The 18,112-nt window shown below is 34.4% G+C and overlaps 1 protein-coding gene across 1 annotated transcript in view; it reads right to left on the bottom strand.

Annotated features, from left to right (window-relative positions):
* Positions 1 to 451: 451 nt before the first annotated feature.
* CDH10 (cadherin 10) overlaps positions 452 to 18,112 on the bottom strand; it is a 174,453-nt gene continuing 156,792 nt past the window's right edge. Inside the window, exons 9-12 of the mRNA XM_045998781.1 lie at positions 15,387 to 15,508; positions 10,102 to 10,210; positions 4,047 to 4,298; positions 452 to 1,449 (exon numbers count right to left, since the gene is read on the bottom strand). Of these exons, the coding sequence (XP_045854737.1) occupies positions 959 to 1,449; positions 4,047 to 4,298; positions 10,102 to 10,210; positions 15,387 to 15,508 (974 nt within the window). The 3' untranslated portion in view covers positions 452 to 958. The remainder of the gene's footprint in view (positions 1,450 to 4,046; positions 4,299 to 10,101; positions 10,211 to 15,386; positions 15,509 to 18,112) is intronic.

Raw genomic sequence — 18,112 nt, 5'->3', positions numbered from 1 at the left:
AAATTCACTGGAGAAATAATTCTACCTCGATTTTGTTAATTTGGCTAGAGGTCTCCATAGTAATTATAATGATTTGGTGTCCTCACCTGCATTCATTGTCATTTTGTACCAAGATAGTGAGTCCACAAAGAAAAGTTTTCTTGCTAGGGATGGGATAGCTGGGTGGCTCAGTCAGTTAATCATCTGCCTTTGGCTTAGGTCATGATCCCAGGGTCCTGGGATCGAGTCCCACATCAGGTTCCTTGTTCACTGAGGAATTTGCTTCCCCCTCTGTGCTCTTCCCCCTGTTCATGCTGTCTTTCTCCTTCTCTCTCTGACAAATAAATAAATTAAAAAAAATTTTTTTTTTCTTCCTAGGGAAAAAAAATGAAGCTGGAGTCAAGGTAGTTGTAAAAACTTGTTTATTTTTTTTAAAAATAAATACAAAAATATAAATATAAAACATTAGCAGATAGAATTTGATGAAATGAAATTGCACAAACGTTTGTATACCAGGTTGCAAATCACACCTACTAACACCACATGTACATTTTTTTTTCTTTTTAATTTAATGTACAGAACAGGATATACCTTAAATTTTTTCTTCACCTTTTTAAAAGCTTCATTGGCAAGGGCAGGACGTGTATCTAACAGAAGCGGCTTGTTTGTGAGGTTGCTTAAGGGAGAACTATCCTGTTCGTGTTTCTGAAATTACCTTTTATTTCTAAGATGGACAACACTGAATTTCCATAGCTTTGGCTCTTGGAAGTGATTAAATAAAATTTCGTATATATTCCGTGAGACATCCTACAGGAAAAAAAAAATTAATGTAATTAATGAACAAATTAAAAAGGAAATGGGAAAAAATTGTGCTGCGTGGCAGGAAAATTCTCCTGAATATCAAATATTGTGTAGTGGAGACGGCGTCCGTCCAGTTACTTCCTCTTGCTTGAACAGAATAGATGATGCGTATCCTCGGTTACGAGTCTTTGTCACTTTCCCCGCCACCGTACATCTCCGCCAGCTTATTAAACCGAGGGCCCCACTCTCGGAGGTAATCGTAGTTTTGGTCTCCGTCCGTAGTACCTGATTCTAGGGAGCTCAGAGACTCTGCCACCGAATCGTTTCCTTCGTAGGCGTAGGTTGCGAGCGAGTCGTAGGGGGGCGCCGTGGGGTCGAGGTCGTGCTCTTTGAGCCTTTCGTTAATGAAATCCCGGACGTCCGTGTTATCCGGCGCTGTGGGAGTCCTCCGAGGGATAAATAAAGTTTCCGGAATGATATCTCGCCGGAGCTTCTTCTCCTCGATGGCCGCGGGGTTCCGCAGGGTGCCGATATCAAAGGCCTGCGTGTCCTCCTCTCCGCCACCTTCGTCGTTATAGCTCACGATGTTGTCTCTGATGTCTTCTTTAGACAGGATCAGAGGCTCCTTTTTCCGCTGTCTTTTCAGGGCTGCAAACAGGACTACTATAACTTGAAAAAAAAAAAAAAAAGAAAGAAAAGGAGATTCATTAGCGGGCCGTCTACAACACTCCATAAATAACACGCGGAAGGACTGGGGAGGAATTGAAGGGATTGAGGTTGTCCGGGTCAGGCTAGGATTTCAGCTTAATGTTGTACTTCCATCGGTTCTGGAGCGGGGGTGGCGGCGGGGGGACAGAGGCAGCTGAAGACTTAGCCAGGATGGGTGGGGTAGCAAGCCGTGTTTTTAATGCATTTTTAAAGCCATCTGGGATATTTCTCAAAGGCTGTGAGATATTTTGTCTATTTTTCTAAGAACTGCTTGAAGTGAGTTCCTTATTGTACAGACATTATTTATACTTTGCATTGAATAGTGACATAAGGTGTTACATAAAAAATAGACACAAATTGAATTCCGCTTCAAGTAAAACAATTAAGGAGGACGAAAATATGCTCATATTTTGCACATCCCTGTACAATATTAAAAAGGCAACATGCTTCACAAAATAGTGTTGGTTTTGGTTAAATAGCTTTGCTGATGGATTTACAGCACCGGTTTAGCCATCTCTGGGGTATGACATAGAAATATATATCACAGATGAGACCAAAAAGAAAGTTATCCAGTCATGTGATAGCAAAGAGTAAATTTCAATTTCTACATTGAATTACCTGTAGAAAGCATGTAGATATAGCTAGATATATATCAAACAACAGGAGATCTACAAATAGAAATGTATATTATTCAGAAAGGGCATCTCCTGGATGCCTGGGTGGCTCAGTGGGTAAACCTCTGCCTTCCGCGCAGGTCATGATCTGATTGAGCCCTGGGATTGAGCCCCCCATCAGGCTCTCTGTTCAGCGGGGAGCCTGTTCCTCCTCTCTCTCTCTGCCTGCCTCTCTGCCTACTTGTGATCTCTGTCTTTCAAATGAATAAATAAAATCTTTAAAAAAACAGAAGAATGGCATTTCCTTACTACTGATACCTAAGAAGTTATCACTAATAGCAACATAATGATTTTACTAATCATGATGATAATAGCATAAAAGATAGGAGAATGTTAAAGTCTCTCTGTCTGTATTAGTTTCCCACTCTCATTCACTATTTCCAAACATTATGGACACGATCCTTGAAAAGAATAATTTTCAAGGAAACAGATCTGAATCCAATTAAATAAGAAAAGAGGGGAAAGTATTTTACAGGTATATGTATGATAAAATAGCTATATTTATTTAGCTTCTTTAGAAGAAACATTTAACAGATATGGGATTTATGATTATTATGAACTGAATGTATCCTTTCAAAATTCATGTTAAAGCCCAAATCCCCAAAGTGATGGTATTTGGAAGTGGTGAGGTGCTTAGGGGATAATTAAGTCAAAGCATGGAGCTGTCATGAATTGGATTAGGTGGTTTTATGAAAAGAAACAAGAGAGAAGACTGCTGTCTATCCTATGGGGATACAGCATAGACAGCCACCACGAAACCAGGAAGTACGCCCCCACCAAATCTGGAATCTGCCAGTGCCTTGATTTTGGACTTTCCAGCCTCCAAAATGGTGAGAAATACATTTCTGTAGTTAAAACCATCCAGTCTATGGTATGGTTAGAGCGGACTGAACTAAGAGAATTACATTAGTATAGGGAGGGCTCTTAAATCTTTTCTTTTTTATTAACACAGGACAGTCAGACTACCTGCCTTCAAGCTTCTGTGAAAGGGCAAACAAGGGAAATTTTTAATGCAAAAAAAAAAAATTAATAATAATAAGGTTTTAACCAACTAGTAAGTATTCTTGACCTTCAAAGTGGTTAAAAATAAATAGGCCACCACTAAGACAGAAAAAAATACATTTATTCTTCAAGTCTTTCAGAAAAATTTGCTTAAATTCATATATTCATGCACACACATAAACTCATAATGTAAAGATTTTAAACCTTAGATGGTTTATTGTCAGCCAAACGATCTTACCCAGTAAAAAATGTTCTAATAATGAGGTTAATGAATCTTACTAAGATTGGCTCCAAAACCCAAGTTCATTTTACTGCTTCTTAAAATGTCAGATACGATGTTTTTTGATTAGGGTCACAGGAATATACACAATAGTTTTAAGATAATGCAACTGAAGAATAAACTTAATCTGATTTTTCATTCAAAAGCAGTTAAAAAGCAATTTGCTCCAGGTTATAAAATCAAGTATTATTGTTTCAGGGAAAGGTGAACCATGTAAAGGGCCATTTTAATATGATTTCAGTGGAAAAGTTCCATCCATCCATCGTACAAGTAAAAAGCTGGGAATAAACTTTACATTTCCTGAAAAACTCGCTACAATGGACAGCAAAGTACCTGGCCTTCGTTGAGCCCCTCAGAAATTGTGTAACCTTGAAAAATCTTTCAGATAGCTCTAATTTTCAGTCTCGTGATTTAAGAAAGGCAATAAATATCTGATCAGATAAACTATTTTAATATAAACAACATCCCATCATTAATGTAGGTCTATCTTAGATGATGGAGTTAATGGGGGAGGAGTTATTTTCATCACAGAATCTCTTATCCACAAATACACTAACGCCAACAGTCCAGGAAATAATCACGTTTTCTATGAGGTCGCTTACCCAGCAGAATAATGATGCAGAGTAGAATGGCGATGAGGGCGCCGGTGCTCAGGCCAGCGGGGAGGAGCAAGGCTTCGGCGCTGCAGGACTGCATGTTGCCTTGGCTGTCACAGGCGCACACGCGGATGGTCAGCGTGCCTGTGCTGCTCTGAATCGGGTAATCGTTGTCCGAGATCACCACAGGCAAGAGATACGTACTTATTTCGTGTCTATTGAATCCATTTTTTCTGGTTAAGATTCTGGCGGTATTATCTACAATAAATTTTAACATATTACAGATGGCTTGGGATCGTCAATTTCTCTCATGCTGATCCCCGTGGGTTGATAGACAAGTAAAGAGATGTTTATGTAAAATATAAAATGAAGATCGGTTTTCCTGTAACATGCCTACAATGCAACATTTTAAAATACAGATAAGATAAATTAGGTAATTTGAGGAGTCTCAGACTATGACTATTTATTTGATTTCCAAGTTTTTGGCAGATAATGCTTTTAAGATGGTGAGTTTTTATAAGTGAACATTTTATCAGGATAACAAGGATAAGGGCATACTGTTTTTCAGAGTTTTCAGAAAACACCAATAAGCATACCCAGAAAAAAAATCATAGTGAATGTTTTCTATTTATGTATGCATATATGTTTATACATACACACATACACACAGAATACACACATTAACCCAATACACATGAAGAAAAATATGAACGAGGATATTTTACGGATAGTTGCGCTTTTAAAATCAATGACACGCTCGAAATCCTTCAAGAGTCACAATATATGAACAATGGTGAACAAGTTTGGTTTTTTATTTCTTTTTAAGATTTTATTATTTATTTATGTATTTTATTTATTTATTTCTTATGTATTTATTTATTTCAGAGAGAGAGAAAGAGAGAGTGTGAACAGGGGAAGGGGCACAGGGAAAGCGAGAGACAGAATCCCAGGCAGACTCCACACTGAGCACAGACCTGCTGCAGGGCCCGATCCCATGACCCTGGGATCCTGACCTGAACCTAAATCAAGAGTGGGACACTCAACCAAGACACCCAGGTGACCCAGAAAGTTATTTAATGTTTCTGAACTTTTGATTTCTACTCATTAAAACGAATACAATCTATAACCCATCTGGCCACTGATGCGGACTACTTGATAAATGCACAGGCAGATGTAAGGATTTAAAAAACCCAAGCATCCTACTAACTAGTATATTGCTACAGATATTTTCTTTATCTGATAACATCCAGTATCCTTCAATGGCGGTTGTGCTTTTACTTTTTTTTTTTGAGGTTGTGCTTTTAACAAAGAAGATTTCACCTAACCCCTATAATCAATATTTTAAAAAAAATCAGTATGTAGATATTCTGTTTGTCCAATGCACTTAGTCTTCTTTAGCCAACCCGATAAGCCTGCGCAAAATGCTAATGTAGGGAAAGGAGTGAGTCAGCCAGTTGCTAAATCAAATATGATGGGGAAAAAAGATGAAAATTTCTTGCAGGTAGAGTTGTTGAACATAAAACAATAATTTCCTAAATTATTAGTAAGAAGTCATTTCTACTACATCAGTTAACTATAAAGGCTAGGAAAGAAAATTACCAAAATATAAGACGTACATAAGCAAATTTAAAAAATAAATTTAATCCTGGCATTTTGAAATTTGACTTATCTTCCAAAAAGTATTAGGGTATAATTCTTCCGTTCTCAAACCTACACTAAAATAAATATTTATATGCATATGGGTATATTTTTTCCCATTTTCTTTTTTTAAGTTTTTAATTATATTTTAGTTAGCATACAATGTAATATTAATTTCAGGTGTAGAATTTAGTAATTTATCACTTCTACACAACACCCGGTACTCATCATAAGTGCATTCCTTAATCCCCATCACCTACTGGACCTGTTCACTCACCCACCTCCCCTCTGATAACCATCAGTTTGTTCTCAACAGTTAAGTGTTTATTTCTTGGTTTGCCCCTCTTTTTCCCTTTATACCTTTGTGTTGTTTTTTTTTCTTAATTCCACAACTGAGTGAAATCATACGGTATTTGTCTTTCTCTGACTGACCTATTTAGCTTAGCATAATACTCTGAAGCTCTCCCCATGTCATATCAAATGACCAAGATTTCATTCTTTTTTGGTGGCTAAGCAATATATATATATGTATATATATGGCACTTCCTCTTTATCCATTCATCAGTTGATGGACACTAGGACTGTTCCCATAATTTGGCTATTGTAGATAATGCCGCTATAAACATTGAGGTGCATATATCCCTTGAATTAGTACTTTTGTGTTCTTTGGGTAAGTAACTAGTAGTGCAATGACTATATCACAGGGTGCTTCTATTTTTAACTTTCTGAGAACCTCCATACTGTTTTCCAGGGTGGGTGCAGAAGTTTGCATTCCCACCAACAGTGCAAGAGGGTTATCCTTTCTCCACATCCTTGTCAACACTCATTCATGTTAACAACCCTCAACAAAGTAGGTTTAGAGGGACCATGTCTCAATATCATGAAGGCCATACATGAAAAACCCACAACTAATATCCTCCTCAATGGGGAAAAACTGAAATCTTTTTCTCCAAGGTCAAGAATAAGAAGGGATATCACTTCTCACCACTGTTATTTAACAAAATACTGGAAGTCCAAGCCTCAGCAATCAGACAACCAAAAGAAATAAAAGACATCAGAATCAGCAAGGAAGAAGTAAAGTTTCTACTGTTTCCAGATGGCATGATACTCCATAAGGAAACCTAAAGACTCCACTAAAAAACACTAGAACTGATAATGGGATTTAGTGAAGTTGCAGGATACAAAATCAATGTAGAGAAATCTGTTGCATTTCTATATATCGATAATGAAAATTAAATTAAGGAATCAATTCTCAAAAACCAAAAGATATGTAGGAATAAACCTAACCAAAGGATGAAAGATCTGTACTCTGAAAAGTATAAAACACTGATGAAAGAAACTGAAGATGACACAAGGAAGTGGAAAGACATTCCGTGCTCATGGATTGGAAGGACAAATACTGTTAAAATGTCTATACTACCCAAACAGCCTGCACATTTAATACAATCCCCACCATTTTTCCACAACTAGAAAAAACAATTCTAAAATCTGTATGGAACCCCGAATAGCTAAAGCAAACTTGAAAAGGCAAAGCAAAGCTGGATACATCATACTTCCAGACTTCAGCTTCTATTACAAAGCTATAGTGATCCAAACAGTACTGGCGTAAAAACAGACACATTGATCAACAGAACAGAATAGAAAACCCAGAAATGAAACCATAACTATATGGTCAACTAATGTGTAACAAAGTAGTAAAGAATATCCAAGGAGGAGAAGACAGTCTCTTCAACAAATTGTGTTGGAAAAACCGGACAACGACATGCAAAAGAATAGAAGTGAACAATTTTTTTTTTTAAATGTCAAGCACCAAAATAAATTCTAAATGGACTAAAGACCTAAATGACTTAAATGTTAGTTAGACCTGAAACCATAAAAATCCTAGAGGAGAACACAGGCAGTAACCTCTTTGACTTGGCCATAGCACCTTCTTTCTAGATATTTCTCTGGAGGCCAGGGAAACAAAACCAAAGATAAACTATTGGGAATTCGTCAAAATTAAAAGCATCTACACAGTGAAAAGAAACAGTCAACAAAACTAAAAAGCTTTCTAAGGAATGAGACAACATATTTGCAAATGACATATCTGATAAATGGTTAGTATCTAAAATATATAAGGAATTTATAAAACTCAACAGCCAAGAAACAACTCCCCAAAACAAAAATAAAAACAAAAAAAAACCCAACTAAACCAATTAAAAAGTGGGCAGAAGATATGAATAGATATTCCCAAAGAAAACATACAGATGGCCAACAGAGACATGAAAAGTGCTCAATATCACTGATCATCAGGAAAATACAAATCAAAACTATAATGAGACATCACCTCACACCTGTCAGAATGACTAAAATCAACAACAGAAGAAACAACAGATGTTGGCATATCGGTATATTTAGGATCTTCTTGTCTTATTCTTTGTTAACTTTTCAAAAGGTTCTAAATCTTATTTTTGCCTACAATACTTTTAATACATTGAAGAATAAAATCAAGTTTTACCCTAAACTAACCATCCTATTCAAATCATTTTATTAAACATTCAGAAAGTCATCATACAGTTATGCTTTTGACCTATAAGTTAAGGAATGGGAATTTTAAGAATCAAAAGCTCCAAGTCTGGTATCACAGAAACAGGGAATTAATTTTTAAAAATGATAACATAAAATTAAAGTTTTCTAATATGAACATTTAGACAAATACAAGGGCATTTTCTTAAGAAGAGCAATAAGGTGATGTCTGTATCATTGGAATTTCTTTCAAAATGCACTCCTTAATCCCCATCACCTACTGGACCTATTCACTTGCCCACCTCCCCTCTGATAACCATCAGTTTGGTTTAATAAAAAAAAAAACAAAACAGTGAGTTTATGCACTTTGGAATAGTGAGTTATGCAATAGTGAGTTCATTCCATCTGACTTTAGTGGTACTCTATATAATGACATGTTCAAATACATACTCATATGGCTTCGATTCTTGTTTTGAATAACTTATATAAGATCAGGAAGTCTTCTGAATATAGAAAGATGGCCCTACTTGTTAAAAATAAATTAAGATTCGTCTTAAGGTGCTTACCTATTAACTGTGAGATGCTGTGATAAGGTAACACTATTTCAAGTCTCTATTACTTTTTAAAATTGAGAGATGGCTTGTTGGGATCCATGACTCAGTTTAACAGAAACATAAAACAAATTAAAATTCACTTAGAAAGAGATATAATATTGTCAAATCAGTACCAGGGATGTCTAATCTAAGTTCTATATTTAGGAAGCCAGATTGAGCAAATAAAATGATGGGTGCTGTTTTGCTGATATTCAAATGGAACTGGACATCTTGTACCTTATCTGCCAACTCTATGACAATTTTTCACATTGCAATTATTTTAGATGAACATCAGATGTTGAGATGGAAAAGATGTTCAGATGGAAAAGAGACATTTCAAAAACTACGATTTATTAAACAGATGTTACCAGTGGATGCCCTCTTTTCAACTGAATCGTGTAGTTCCTGCCATATCAAACACCTCAAACAATAATTGGATTAATGTAAAACTATCCATTATCTTACACTTCTTTCTGACATTCTGAAAGCCACCGAGAGGTGATAGTGCAGTCTGGTTCTGCCAGTGGATATATATTGTTACAGAGGTATTATAAATATGCCAATGAGGTTATTAAATGTATTTTAAGAATAACTATATCTACCCCCATATAAGATAAGTATGCCTTTTTAAAGAAAGATTAGCTGATATAATTAGTTTAACATAAATTTATTAAGGGGAACCAGGCTCTAACTATATACTTTTGTTTAGACTAGAATAATTACCATGTATATTTTTCAAAGAATAAAGCTGTTCAGCTTTTTAAAAATAGTAACCATTTTCATATTTTTTCCTCTAAAATATGTTTTTGTCCTGGGGAATATAAGAAATATAAACAGTATTTTTAATCACAGAGACATTATAAAATTTATATATTGCACAGAAGAATAGTGTATCTTACCTTTGCAACTGCTTTTGTAGTTAAGCCCCTCACAGACTAATATGGATACTTCTTCTCACTCATATTCCATGCTTCTTTGGTTTTGTGAGTATGTTGCCACTAAATCTCATTGAAATTTGCACAAGGATCTCACTGAATCATTCATTTCTCTACCCCATGTGTCTGATTATTTCCAGCCTTTCTAATGTTTTCAAGATTCAAACTTTTGAATAGTATTCATATTGAACCTTCTTTCACATCTTTATTGTTTTGAAATTTAAGAGAATGAACACAGTCAAGAAAGAAATTAATATCTCATTAAATGTCTGATGAAAACAACGTTTTGTAACACAGATCAGTACATTAATACATAAAGTGATTGTTACTTTGGAGAAAAGGTCTTGCTAATGTCACCTGAAATCATAATGATGACGGTCTAAAATTTACCTTCATTATCCTGTACTGTGAAGTTTGGATTGACAGCAGCTAAACTGAAGAAAAATTTCTGTCCACCTAAAGGGTCATCTTTGTCTACTGCGCTTATAGTCTGTATTAGCTGCAGAAAAGAGAAAAATGCATATTTATCAAACATCTATGGTTATAATCTGCTTTACAATATGTAATTTTTTAACATTTACTTTTGTCTAAATTTAAAGGCAGTTGATTTTCTTCCTTGTGCATGAATCTTTATTTTATTCCATCTTTTTAATTATTACATTGACTTTAACAAAGTCTCTATCTCTCTCTCTCCCTCCCTCTCTTTTTTCTGTCTCTATTTCTCTTTCCCTCCTTCTCAATTTCTCCTAAATATTATCCATTTCTTCAAAATAATAAATGGCAAAATTATATTCTTTGCAGTCTTATTAACTTAGATATAGTATTTGACATGAGTAGGTTATTACATATGTATTTAAACAATGATCTGGAAAAGCTTATCTAATGGAGGAAAAAGTTAGGAAACTATTGTGATTATGGCTTTTGTCCTTATCAAAAGTGAAAATTATTCAAAGAATGTATAGATTTCATAGATAATATTATGCAAAACTTTTTAAAGGAAAGACTTAAAGATTATGATCTACTTTAATAGTAATGGTTCACTTTATTTGTATTGTCAATAAAATTACATTTTTAATTCAATATATGTATTATTTTATAATCATCTCTGATTTATTTGATAAGATACAATATAAGGAGCTATCTGGTAACAAAGCATAAAATGTAACACTTAGATCACTTTGAACATGTATGATTAATATTATATAAATATATATGTACCATATGGCTATGTACTTTTTTGCATATATATAGAATTTGTCCTTAACTTATATGTATAACAACATTTTATGTAATTTTTTGCATATCTTAATTTTGCAAGAGAGCATCAGAAGTTGTTAAATTTGTATACCATATATAAATGGTGAGATTTATGCTTAACTGAAAAGAATATGCCTTACCACATTGACTTATTTAACATTATATCAATACTTGATGAAAATATTTGTTGCTGATGTTTTGTTGGTGTAAAAAGAGATTTCAAGTTTAAAATATTACATAATTGTAAAAAAATAAGGAATTATTTTAACCTTTCTATACTCAATTAATTTTCTTTTAAATTACCTTATAAAAATAAAAATGTGATAAATTTTAGCTTCTCCCTATTTTAATTACAACCCTAGCCACTGATTTCAAAATAATACAAGAAATATAATTAGATCTAACAAAGATAAATGTTTATCATCTAGGAATAAGCAGCCCAAAAAATCGTTTAAACCAAGTAATTTTAAAATAGATTTTAAAATGTAACATAACTTATTTAATGAAGTTTTAATGGTAATTTAAGTTTAAATAGAAAGCAAGGATTTATTGCTAATTGTTTACCTATCCAATACAAACCAAAAATGGTACATATGTGAAGGAATTAAAGAGAAAAATGTATAGAAAGTATTAGCTAATACCCTTTAAGAGGTTTCAATTCAGTTACAAAATCATCCTTGATGGACTTGTTTGTCAAGCAGTCTAAAAGATTTTATTTTTAGTGATTTAAGAATAAGTTGAAGGGAGAAAATGACATAAATGAAACAACATCAAGTAAGGTAGTAGACTTAATAAAATTTCTATGTTTGTATATATCATTGAGATTAATGATTTAGCACATATATAGATACAAAATAATAGAAATTTAAAAGTAAAGCTAACAGTCTTTTAAAAAAACAAAAATATAATATCTCATAATAAATGTGCATTTTCAACTGTGATTACAAATTATAACTTCAGTTTATATTTATAAACCAAAATAATACATTTCAGAGAACAAAATGGCCATATCTTTACATATATCTGTAAGAAGTTATAATGGTTTACAAAAAAATTCTTAATTAATATGTTATTTGAATAAAAGATGATAGCATTGTTGGTTTCAAAATTAGAAATTCACTGATATATATTTTTTTTAAGATTTTATTTATTTATTTGACAGAGAGATCACAAGTAGGCAGAGAGGCAGGCAGAGAGAAAGCAGGAAGCAGGCTTCCCGCTGAGCAGAAAGCCCAATGCAATGTGCTTTCTATCCCAGAACCCTGGGGTCATGACCTGAGCCAAAGGCAGAGGCTTTAACCCACTGAGCCACCCAGGTGCCCCGACTGATATATTTTCTTAAATGTTATTAAGGAACTAGCCCCTGAGTTGGTCAAGGATCAAATACATTTTGTTTTGGCATATATGTGTTTATTTGTTTCAGTATATGTACCATATATACATGGGTATAACATATACATAGGCATATGTACATATGTGTGTATGTATATACATGTAATATGTGCTAAAATAGAATTCAGAAGTTGGCAACATGAAGGAGATAAAACCACCTGGTCTTTCTATATAAACACTTGCAATGTTATTCCTCCTGGAGTCAAGTTCATTTTGACTCATTTCCAATATGCCACAATTATGGGGGGAAAATAAAAACGCTGGTGATGTCCAGTATTCATTTTGAACATATGAAGAACAGACACAGATAAATCATTTATATTTAATCTCCTTAGCTGTTATATAATTGGTTTGCATTTTTCTAGGCTATTCTAAAATAATCTCAAATAAACTTGAGGGTTTTTTCAGTGATCATAGCGTAATGGAGTGTGGGATGACGACAGGATTTTAAGATATTTAAGTAAGAAAACTGGTCACTAAGTTTTAATGTTTTAGCTTTTTCAGTGGAAAGAGTACCAGTTAGGGAAGTAACTAAACATTGTTCCATGGAAATATGTAATGGGATATTTGGGGTCTGACAAAGGCCTAGAGCTTAGATACAATCTGTGGGTAAGTGTAAGCAGCAGTCCTCCCTGGGAAGACTCGGGAAAACCTGGGAGACTGAAATGCTATTCCTTCCCATAAAGATTGAAAATTATTAAAATATATTGACTGAAGGAGTAAAATTTATTGACTGAAGGAGTGAGACGTGCGTGAGGGAAAATGAAAGAAAATTGAAATGGCTAGTCTTCTCGCCTCTCCTTTTCCAAGATGCTCTTTTTGAGATGGAAAAGACAGGGAGTTAGGGAGCCTATTCAGGTGGAAGAGGAGACTGTGAATTTACACCAGGTTTAAGTTGCATCTTTTCCAAAGGGGAAAGTCTCCTACCCTTAGAGTAGAGAATAGGCAGAAAAGGAAGAGGGAATGGCAACTAACTTTACCTGTCTTCTTATTTTGTCCACACACCAAATAGAGGGAATCATTCCCTATGCCGTCCTTCAAAGTACCACTTTAATAAAACAGTACTTAATTCAGAGGAGAATTGAGTGGGTTGAAATACTCTATAAATAACTAAAGTACACCCGGGAGTTCTAACAAGCTACAACATCCCTAGAAGGAGGGGAGACAGAGTTAACATAAATTTCAAGGAAGGTTCCGTGAAGGACTTTTCCAAATAACCCCCTTGGTTTTGCCTGCTAGGCTCTTGCAACCTAGAATTCCATCACTGAGTACATAATGGTTTAGTTCAAGCAACCTTTTATCAGCCAGGAGACCAAAATGACATTTAACAAACTGATCTTATTAAATATAACTACTATGGGAAGCTATAGCACATTCAGCCAATTAGATAAAAATTACTAATCATGTTATTCTTATCAAGTTTGTCCAAATAGGCTACTTTTTAAATTAAAATTGTCTTTTTTTTTTTTTTTTAGATTTTTATTTATTTATTTGACAGACAGAGATCACAAGTAAGCAGAGAGGCAGGCAGAGAGAGAGGAGAAAGCAGGCTCCCCGCAGAGCAGAGAGCCCGATGTGGGGCTCGATCCCAGGACTCCAGGATCATGACCTGAGCTGAAGGCAGAGGCTTTAACCCACTGAGCCACCCAGGCGCCCCAAATTAAAATTGTCTTTGATTTTATTATTTTCCTGCAATGTGCCAACTGGTTTCTAAAATCCCCAAATTATAAAGTTACAGAACCAGATTTAGTTTTTATTTTTTAAAGAGGCATAAGGGGAAAAAAAACCACAATCCCTTATTTTGTATATTTTGAACACATTTGGAAATCAGTATTTTAAATGACTCAAATGCTCTGAAAAGATATCTCTTGAAAATCAAATGGAATAACCATAGAGGGAGCAATGCATGAGGCAGTTGTAAAGTGGGTAATTTATCTCTTAGAGAAAAGGCTTCAACTTATATCCTGCTGAGCCTGCCAAGCAAAGGACTATTTGGAATGGTATTTTCAGGGCAAACACTGTTTCCTTACTAAGTAGGTCAGAAGTAGCTTTGTCATTTAAATATTCCAAATTAAACATTTCCATAACATTTTCAAATAAAAAAAAAAATGAATCCAATTGCAGCAATTTCACCATTTCAAACAATAGACAGGCTATTGAATTCCTGTTAGAATCTTCAGAAGGAAGACTTCGTGTTATCCCACAACGTAATTTGCATAAAAATGTAACAATGACATTGATGTTTATAGAGAGCATCAAATGATGTCAAAACACAATGTAGTTTTGTGATGGCTCCTCTTTCTTTAATAAAACACATTTGATTCCCAATTATTATTTATAACATGCAGCTTCCTTCTGTGAAGATAGTACTCAAACCAATTAAGAACATTTCTTTTCAGCCATATACACTGGAGCTTTTCAAACAACAAAATGAGTCCACTGAGAAAAAGACTTAAAGAGTTATAAACAAAGCTGATATAGAATGTTCTAAAGGAGGAAAACTAAGTCATTAAGCACTCTAAGTGTTGCTATAATGATGAAGTACAAGTATACATTTAAGGAGTGAATCCTGCAGCCCTGTTTTGAAATCATTTGCATACATTGGAATACTGATGCAATATTTTGCTGATCCCATGTATCTGTCCGTGTTCTCCTAACTTCCATCTCCCATCTCTTCTAGCGGTTATCAATATTTACGTAGAAAAATAGCAGAGGGCTATTTTTCCTGGTTTTGTTTGAGAAAATTTACAAAGTGAAAGTTATTTCTTCTTACATCTTGATTGTTGTGGCAATAATGATATCTTATACTTTTATACTTATACATTTGAACTTCACAAAAGAAATGTGAAACAAGCTATAGGGTCATTTGGAACCCTAAAATATCAGCCTTTTTTTAATTTTTAATATTACTGGGACTTATATGAGCATTTTTATTTCTGTTTATTCATTCTTCTTAAGATTGGGAATGGAAAACATTTAATAAGCCATTAAAATTTTCCAAAACTTTTAGTCTTATGGGTGCTCACCTGCCCTGGTCTTGCATTTTCACATACAAAAGTGTCATAGAACACAGCAAATTGTGGGGCATTGTCGTTAACGTCCAAAATTCTCACAAAAACAGCCACGCGAGTCATCTCTTTGGGATTGTCTAGAGAAGGGAAAAGAAAAATTTGTTTAGGAAGACACATTTGTGCACCAGGTTTAATTTATACAAGCATCTTGTGGATATTAAGTGCTCACATAAAAATAAGCATTGTGTTCATTCTGCCAACATAATAAGCAAATACAATAAAGAAAATTACTACAGAGCCTAATTAAGTAGTCGTAAATTCAGTTATTATTGGTCTCAAGAGAACTAGTATTATTTTGGAAAATCTTTTAAAAAGCACAATCCAGTGTAACTGAGTTCATTTTGTATTTGTGGCTTTACTCCCCAAATATGTAAAATAAGAACAAGTATTTATTAAAATTTGTCATGCCGTATTATATTAAGCTTTGCTGAGTTTTTGGATGAAGAAATAATTTTAAATAAACTATTAACTTGCCCAAGCTCATTAGCTCCTAAGTGGGAGTTGTTATATTACAACTTAACCTCCTGACTACTTTAATCATGAAAATGTGGTCCAATGGCTACTCTGAACTCCCCTTTTGGAAATTTTAATATATAGCTACTAATTTTATGAGTTCAGTGGAAATTCACAGGAAAATATAAGCACTTGAATGTTTCATTAATTGTTACCTGTACCACTTCGGTAACCCAGGCTCAATTTTGTATAACAAAATTAGCTCAATAGTGACATATAGTATAATAATCATGATTTTTTTTTGCTACAAATATTGAAATCAAAAGCATCCAAGTGTTCACATAAAAATACGCATTAAAAATCGTCTTGATTTGTAAATGGAATTTTAAAATATGAATGTCTATTTGGTTTAACCTTGGGTAACACCCTCGTATTAGTCAGAATTGTATTATCTCCACAAATGGGCTTTTCTAGGCACTAGTACTGGTATCTGAGAGTGTTCTGACATCTTAAATTCAGGTTATATTTATCAGCCTTGTGATATCCCAAGCTTAGTCTTTGGATGCAGTTCAGCTTCTGTGTGGACTTCAGCAAAGTCAAACTGAAGATCAACAGAAAAGAAGAAAGGAGGTAAGTTGCTAAAAGCAAAGCAAAACAAATCGAATAACAGATGAGTGAGGGACAATAGCAATCTTATTAAACAGACTCTACTAACATGGGTCAGGGATCATACTATTTACCTTTGTGAAACGTATCTGACTTGCTAATTTTATCTATAGAGTTTTCAATATACAAGGGTAAGAAAGTATTGTCTTGTACAGATAGGGAGGTTATTACCATGCAAAATAATTTATTTCTCTGCCTTTCTCTCCATGTAATTATAATGTTAGTAAAATAATGAAGTCAGCACTTTTAAAAATAATGTGGAAGAAATGATTACTCAGCAGGGACGTTTACAAGGTTGAGTCCTTATGAAGGAAGGCAGACAGAATTCTAAATCCGTGTGAAGTGTCTTTATCTGCTTTCTTTTTTTCAAGAGAACCTTTGAAAGGCATCCTGCGACACTCCTTTCCAGTCTTATCACCCACGTGCATTCCATTCTTAGGTTTTGATTTCCCATTTGCTAATGTAAGTGCCTTTTGTTTACTTCTTAGCACGTCAGGTGGTTGGAGAGTCCAGACCCTGGTGCAGAACAGAGCTGCTTGAATTCCCAGATTCACCACTCACTCATTGTGTGCCTTTGGTCAATTTATTCCATCTCTCAAATGCCTCAATTTACCCAATTAGAAATCAAAATAGAACTTCTAATCTATGGAGTTATTTGAAAAATGAAGTCAATTAATGCATGAAAACTATCAAACGCTATTATCAAAATATTAGTTCCTTGGTAAACACTCAATATATGTCAACTATTAAAATCATCTTTATTATCACTGTGATACCTCTTTCATCTTCTTACATTGCTTGAGAGTTTATGCTACGTCAGTTCACACAAAGTACTCACACAATAAAAAAAGATGTTAACTAGTTTCCCTACAGTTCATACATTTGGGGAGCAGTGGAGAAAGGAGAAAAAAAAAAGAAGAAAAATTCTATTCCTATCTTTTTCTAACCCACCTAGTCCTAAACCATTTGCAAATAACCAGAGTTCACCTACAAAGGGTTCACCACAAATGAATCCACAACCTACTAGAGCTATGGCGTTTTTATGAGTATAAGTGGGAAGGTATGATTCTTCCATATTTTCTAGCATGTGGTGTTTCAACCTAATAGAGTTAGTGAACACAAGCAAAATATTTTCTTTCGATTGTCTTGTCATCAATGTAACACTTGCTAGAAGTCAAGAGAGGCAGAACAATATCAGATCTGAAAACTGCACTGTCAGGCCTTTCCCTGACACAAAATGAAGATTCTCCAGCTTTACAGATAACCCAAAAAGTCTCTTCAAATCAAAAGCTAAATCCACAAGGATAAATGTGTTTGTAAAACATTAGGCTTAGAATCACCTGTTCAAACAACAGTGCTCACACTAATCTTTTCACTGGTAGATATTGCAGCTTATGTACAAGTAAAAACATAAAGCATTCCATGAAGCATCATAGGGAACGGTAGCTGGAATATTTACCACCCAATTCTCTCTCAGAGTCATGCAGGCACACTCTACTCTAGCAAGAATGTATCAGCAATAAAGGACCTTAGAACGTGAAAGCATTCCGATCTATTCACGG

Source organism: Meles meles, chromosome 3 (assembly GCF_922984935.1).
Source record: "Meles meles chromosome 3, mMelMel3.1 paternal haplotype, whole genome shotgun sequence".
Lineage (NCBI taxonomy): Eukaryota > Metazoa > Chordata > Mammalia > Carnivora > Mustelidae > Meles > Meles meles.
This window is presented reverse-complemented; position numbering and strand designations above follow the sequence as displayed.